At 28.5% G+C, this 7,454-nt stretch overlaps 1 protein-coding gene across 2 annotated transcripts in view; it reads right to left on the bottom strand.

Annotated features, from left to right (window-relative positions):
- Nucleotides 1-609: 609 nt before the first annotated feature.
- Nucleotides 610-7,454, bottom strand: part of LOC143067147 (uncharacterized) — a 37,449-nt gene continuing 30,604 nt past the window's right edge. For both annotated transcript variants that reach the window (XM_076240209.1, XM_076240199.1), the window contains exon 11: nt 610-6,710. In XM_076240209.1, the coding sequence (XP_076096324.1) occupies nt 5,641-6,710 (1,070 nt within the window). In that variant the 3' untranslated portion in view covers nt 610-5,640. The remainder of the gene's footprint in view (nt 6,711-7,454) is intronic.

Here is a 7,454-nt window from a genome sequence, read left to right as displayed (position 1 = left end):
GGAACAAACAGATAATTTCTATTGGTCATGTTTTTACGATATTAAAGATAATATCATTTCTTTGGATCAGATTGTATCATATAGGATGTCTCTGAATGTTACATTAGAAAATATAAAGAGATTGGTCACATGCATGAAAGAGAGGTAACTACAACAAATGTTATAAAATCATCTAGACATTCAAACAAGAAGCAGTCTTGGAATCATTGTAGCTTGTGAACAAATCAAAACATATTGAATACATTGAGAATGGAAATGGGGAATGTGTCAAAGAGACAAATACCACACCAAGGAGCAGAAAACAGCCCTAATCCATCAAAGTGCCTACAATAAGGTGAGAAAATCAAGCATCCCAATGGGGCTTCAGCTGGTTCCTAAACAAAGATATGTACTATTTAAGTGAAAATAGACATCACACTAAAAAAGAAGCTTTTTACCCAAAAAGATAGTTGTAACCTAAAAGAGAAAGACTAGGTTTTTTAAAAAAAAATAATTCCAACTTAAACTACTCTATGTTTGTCTTCAGAGCAGATTTATCTTGTGTGACTTCATATAGTTTTAACACAAAATTCATCAAAACTATAAAAAGTAATAAAGCTCTACACAGAATAGATATTTACTGTTTTATTCTAAGTAAAATCTACAGTTGTGCTCTTTAAAACAAAGAGCTGTGATTAAAATGATTATCAACTTTATTGATGAAACATTTACATACAAACAGGTGAATTATATCTAATTCAGTCATTAAATGTGTAAAATTGCAAAATCTCAGGATTAACAGACTTCTATTTTACATGCAATATAAACTTTTATGTATGTAAATGCAAAACAGTAAGTCTTACAGTCAAGTTAAAGTAAATGAGGTATGTCACAGATTTTGGTTAAATTTTGCATACAACTGGGGCTTGTTGAACTATAACAGAAAAATGAAAAAAATAATGAATCTATCTTTTATTTTCCGAATTATCACCTTTTAAATTCTTTCATTGTAGGTGAAAATTTGTATAGAATGCACATAAAATGTATTCTAAATTTTTTTTTCAAATCATTAATCTTCAATTTCAAATTCACAGATTTTTCTTAAAAAAAAATATTTGTTGTTGGTACATATATTTAAGTATAAATGATGTATAAATAGGGTCAACCAATTAATTTTTACAGTATACATCATTCCAAGTGGTGTTTTCGGTGAAAAAAGTATCACAAAACATAGAAACAAGTATAACGTCATCTTGTTGTAGGCTATAAAACGATGACTTTTCATGTTTCCCCTAACAAGTATTTAAAAGATTGATTTATAAACCAAAAACAATGGTATTGACTATATGATTATTTTATATCATCAGAACTGAAAGTTTTGTACCAACAGTTTTATCAGAAAAATCTTTGGACTTCAAATTGGATATCTGATGATTTAAGGACAAATTTAGGAACATTTTCTGTTTATTTCTTCTTTTTTATACAAATTTTCACTTTTTTTGAAAGAATTAAATTGATAATATTGTAGATAATAAATGAAAGAGATAAATGTAAAATTATTTTTCCATTTTTAGTAAATAGTTCAGCAAGTAAAAATTATATGCATTTTTTTTTTTTTTGAAAAACCATGACATAGACTATTTACTGTTCTAAGACCTTAAGGTCATAAGATATGTTTTAATTGGATGTGCTCATTGGAATGTACCACAAAACAAATGTTGAAGAATCTATAGAATTTTAACTTCATTATTTTTTTTTTTAAAAAAGAACAAATTTCAATTAATGAAGAATTGAACTTTCTGTATCCAAAAGCTATATCAAAAGAAAATACTTTGAATTAGAAACTAAGCAACCATAATGCATTTCAAATTCAGATATAAAACTAGCTTTCTATATCTTTCATTTTCATGTAGCCATTTTCTTTGCACCATTGAATCTGTTACTTTTCAAACAAGTGATATTGCTATTTTATCACCAAAGAAATCATCAAACCAGCATAAAGTTGTTATTTCCAAATTTTGAAATTCTAAAAAAACAAGGTACCAAATTTAATATGTTTTATTATAAAAAATGAATAGGAAGGATACCCATATGAAAAAATCAACATAAAACTGAAGGTGTGATAAATTAAGACTCATGAAAGCCTTGTCAAAATTTGTCAAATATTAATTAATTCACAGTATATATTAGTAAAATTATAAAAAAATAGTGCCTTTAAATATTAAGTAATACAACAAATCTTTATTAAAAACTGAATAAATTTAAACGTTGCCATTTAAAAGTATAAAAATTTAAGAAATAATCAAATTTAAGTGAATAAGTAATATACTACATGTATATGCCACATGGAAGACAAGATATACAACTATAATATAAGATCTATATATCATAATATCATCAACAATAAAATAGATAAATTTTCAGAACAGTTATAAAGCATGGTATAAATAATTTCTCATTTGATATATTGAACAATCTCATAGTTCAACAAAAATGTTGATAATACCATTTATTTATCATTGGTGCAAATGATTTCCAAATATTGGCCAATTGATACATATGAAAGAAAAAAAGTTTGAGCAAATGATACCATTGAAAAACATTTATTGGCGCAAGAAGGCTTCTGTCAAAATATGCATGTTAACCTTTTCTAATTGTTTAAAAAGATTTTTTTAAATCTTGAAAGGAAATAACTTGGAGTAAACAATTTATTAATCAACTTTTCTTATGATTCAGAATAGGTGTACAAAAAAATATTATCAACTAATAAATATACACAAAAATAAAAGTTTATTATAACACACGCTTTTGACAAAAGCTCATAACACTATCAAAATAACTTATAACAAGAGTAACACTAAATGTGTGAACAATAAATTTGTACTTGGAAGAGTGTTAAAATACTTTTGATTCACATAACAATTTATTGTGTAAGTATGCATTTGGAACTGAGATGCTACGCTATATTTTATATATTTTTAAACTATACAAGTGGTGAGATTTTAATAAAATATTGAATTTGCATAGCTTTCAATGTAAGAGATATAGATTCCACAACAACAACAAGTGTATTACAACATTTCTTCACTTGAGACAGTTAAATTTTAATATTTAAAGCGTGAGGCTTGCCGAGCTTTTTAAATAATTAAAATTTAACTGTTGAGGTGGCCTCTCATACAAAGCTATTAACTGATATGAGTGGATAATTATGCAATATCATAACTTAAATCAATGGTAAATCATAATAATGTTTTAAAAACTAAAAAAAATGGTCCCCTTTAATATAACAAAACAAAAATGAATAAGGTGTTATTCCTGTAGCAAAATAAAAACAACATATGAAGACAGTCCCCCATAAACGAAGGTCTGGAGAGGTCATTCATTTAAGTATTTTTTCATTTTTGAGGCTATTTTTTTCTATTCAATAGTCATTATGCCCATTTTTCTCTAATTTTATTCATATATACCCATTATTCTATTATGTACAGACCCCCATGAACAACATTCTAAAATATTACATTCTTTTTAATATTGCGCACCATCAGATCAATTTAATTAGTTTCATAAAATGAACAAGAAAAAATTGCTACATGAACATATATAATCAACATTTCATTAATAATTTAAAAAAAATATGGCACATACACACTTCTTTTTTTATATAATATACTTATAAAATATTCTAAAAATTTCCTTTTGATTATTTGATTATATTTCTATATACAAGATAGATTATTTATAATACTGTTACAGAGGAATTCTAAAAACAACTTTGGTCCTGCAACTATAGATAGAAAAAATACTACATAACAAACATGAATATATAAGACACTATAGCTGACACAAACTACACTTCAATGGTCAATGAACCAAAAAATTGGTAAGAGTCCTTATTTGGCATATGATTTTTAAAGTTAACAACTAAGTTTAAAGATGACAATATGGCAACTTCAAAGTATACTAACAAGGTTATTCATAAGAAGAATATGAAAAGTAACACCTACAACTAGGAATGTATCTGTCAACATGAAAGATAATGACACCCCTGACTGCCTTATACAGAAGGACAGACAGACAGACTATGTGTTCTTGGTCAGTGAACCGTGAAATCAGGTAAGACTCTTAATTTGGCATATGATTTAAAAAGTTTACATCATAATGAAAATTTGAACTAAGTTTAAAGATAAAAATATGGCAACTTCAAAGTATACTCAAAGTATACTATCTCAAACAGAAAGACAGATATACAGACATATGGACATACAGATATATGAAGGGTAACAAATGCCATTGCATCAGCACCATGCTATCTCAAATAGCAGTAAACTTAATGCATTGCTTCTTTCAAAATATCTTGAAAATCATATATGGCATCTTTCACAAATAGCACTTCTAAATAGTGTAAAATAATAAAAATACAATTACAATTAAATATGTACTTTAAGCATTGACAGAATAATCTTTCACAAATAGCACTTCTAAATGATGTAAAACTATAAAATACATATTAATATGTACTCAGAGCATTGACAGAATTAGGAGTTAAAATCTACGATTGTCGTGTCTACAGAAGTGATAGTACATACTCTTTATCATTTACTTATTCCTGCAAATTTATTTATGTCTGATTCGAAGAACAGATACTAGTTATTGAATTTCAAAAGTTTGGTTAGAAATTTGTCAAATTTTTCTTAAACGTCATTTACAAAATTTTTCTAAATGCATAGATTAATTTCTTTTTACATAGCATTTTGTTGTTCACAGTTTGGTGAAATACATCTCACAATATGCATGTGTACTACTTTTAAGTTTATTTGAACACAACTTCAAGGTAAACTACATAAACCAAAATACCTAACCTAGTACTGGACAGACAGACAAACAGATAGATGAACAAATGCATGCCATGCCAAGAAAACATAATGCATTATGTTGTTAAAAAAAAATTATGACAATAAATTTAAGATTAAAATCTTAACAATTGAATATAAATTTTAACACCAATATATAACAATATAACAATCAAAATATTATTTATTTTGTATAACTCTAACTAAAGTATTCTTTAAAATATATTCTAGATTCTTTTGATTTTAAATATTTTATTCAGTCTTTTGATGAAAGAACTTTTTAAACTTTAATAGATAGACATAAAACACATTAACAATTTCATGTATGACCTGACATTCAGCAATATCAACAATAACAAATAGTTATAAAAACATGGATTTCTAGATCTTTTCTTTCTGATTATAATTATTAAGGATGTTTGCTCCTCTATTTTTTGAATTTTTGCCAGATTTTCGGAATCCTCTGGTTTTATCCATGTATTAACATCAAAAAATTTTGCCCACTAACCCCCACTTTTCTTTTTACATTTTTATTACATACAGTTTAAAAAGCCATATTTCAAAATCTTATGAAATCCTTGTTATTTTTTCATAGTTTTTTAAACAAAAAAGGTGTTAATGTTAAATGTAAGAAAAATCTAGAGAGAATTATTTCCCGCCAAATTTTCAATGGCTTATATCTTGAAAACAAGCACACGGACCCATCATTTTTTTCTGCTTTTTTAGTTTCTTTATTTATATACTATCAATTTATAACAGTCTTTTAAAAAGCTTGTTATTTTGAAACAGAGTAGCGAACATCCTTAAAGCTTTAAACACTCTGTCCACCAAGACTTAGGATTTCTTCTTCCTGACTCATGCCTCTGAATACTATTGACGGGTGATATGGCGGTGCAATATCATTTTGATATTGAGATTCTAACGCTCTTCTATTCAGATCGTAAATTTCTTGTCGCAACTGCTGGCTGAGAATGTCTTCATCTTCAATGTCACTTGGAGGTTTAAAAGTGAAATCGTCACTAGAAGGATCTGAGGGTCTTAGTGCCTGTTCAGAAAAGTTATCGACTAAATTGTTATCTTCAAATGAATTCTGCCTACTTCTGTTCACCCCGAGATTGTACTTGGTTGGAGATGTTTGATGAGAATCTCTAACATGACCGTCTGATGATCCATCTGAATTTCGCTTAATAACTGTTTCTCCACCTAAGGAATTAGATGGACTACTTATACCAGAGTCAAATTGCTCACCATTTTCAAAATATTCATTGAACCAATTAGGATTTTGTTTTTCAAAATTTGCTGCCCAGTTGATGCACTTTGACAAATGCTGTCCATCTGAAGTAGACCCAATCAGATCTGCAAAAAAGCCGATATTGTCGTAACCGGCACGACGATTATCCATCTGATGAATCTGGCACATTAACTCGTGAATATGTTTTGGCATCTGATACTCAGCGCCTGTGCATAATTCATCCAATGAGAATTCATTAGCTGTGTAATTAAAATGTGCAATAATACATTTGAAATGATTGTTTACATTTAAAATACGCTTAGTAATCTGACTAACCGATGACATATATAAATCAAATGTTTGACTTCCATCTGGTGATTTCCACGATTTGTCTTCCTTGTTCTTCCAAGATTTGAATTGGTGGTATGACAATTCAGAATTCACAATAACAACAAAATCTGCCTTTTCAATTGTATTAATGACCCATCTGAATTTACCATCAAGATATTCATGGAGACACCAAGGGGCATAAACTACATTACACTGACAGTGAGAGTTTAGAAATCGTGCAAGTGCTTCGACAGCATTCACATGATACTGGTGATCTTCTGCACATACTATATAAACTGTAGGTATCTTGACCAAATCTCCTGCAATTAATGAAATCATAATGATTAAAGCCTCCAGCAAAAAAGCACTATTTTCTGTATTGATTTCCATGGCAATATTTTGTTACACATCAAAACAATTGAAATAAGTCAGTGAACCAGTGATTGAACAAAGCCTATAAAACTATCCAAAGTTAAAGCCTATTTGTGATGTTCCCTTTTTGAAAGTTAAAATCATATTTATACACTTTTAAATATTGTTGAAGCATCTGTCTGTATACAACTAAAAGGAGTACTTCACCACAGAAAGACTTTTGGTATTTATATTCCACCAATGTTGGAAAAAAGTCTTCAATCATAGCTAACTGTGGATTTATTTATTTGCCAATTTTCTTTAATTTAATGTATGCAATGTAGGCAGAGGTCCAGTGGCAGATCCAGAGGGGGCGTTCCGGAGGTTGGAAACCCCCCCCCCCCATTTTTTTTGGCCGATCAATGCATTTGAATAGGGACATATAGTTGGAACCCCCACTTTTCAAAATGGCTGGATCCACCCCTGGAGGTCATATATGTAACTTTGTATAATGTTTAAGGATTTTTTATGTTGACCTAGATATATTTGCCCATTTTTGTGTTGTCAGCATGCTTTCTTGATGGGTCTAAATCCCACATTTCCTTTTACTCTTGTAAACATTACAACCATATTGAAATGAAGAATTTTAACAGTGTTAATATGCTAAAAAAGATGTTTTAATTATTAATTGTACAATGATAGAAAAAAGCAAT

The sequence above is a fragment of the Mytilus galloprovincialis genome, chromosome 1 (assembly GCF_965363235.1).
Source record: "Mytilus galloprovincialis chromosome 1, xbMytGall1.hap1.1, whole genome shotgun sequence".
NCBI lineage: Eukaryota > Metazoa > Mollusca > Bivalvia > Mytilida > Mytilidae > Mytilus > Mytilus galloprovincialis.
The sequence above is the reverse complement of the archived record's forward strand: the minus strand, read 5'-3'. Positions and strand labels throughout refer to the sequence as shown.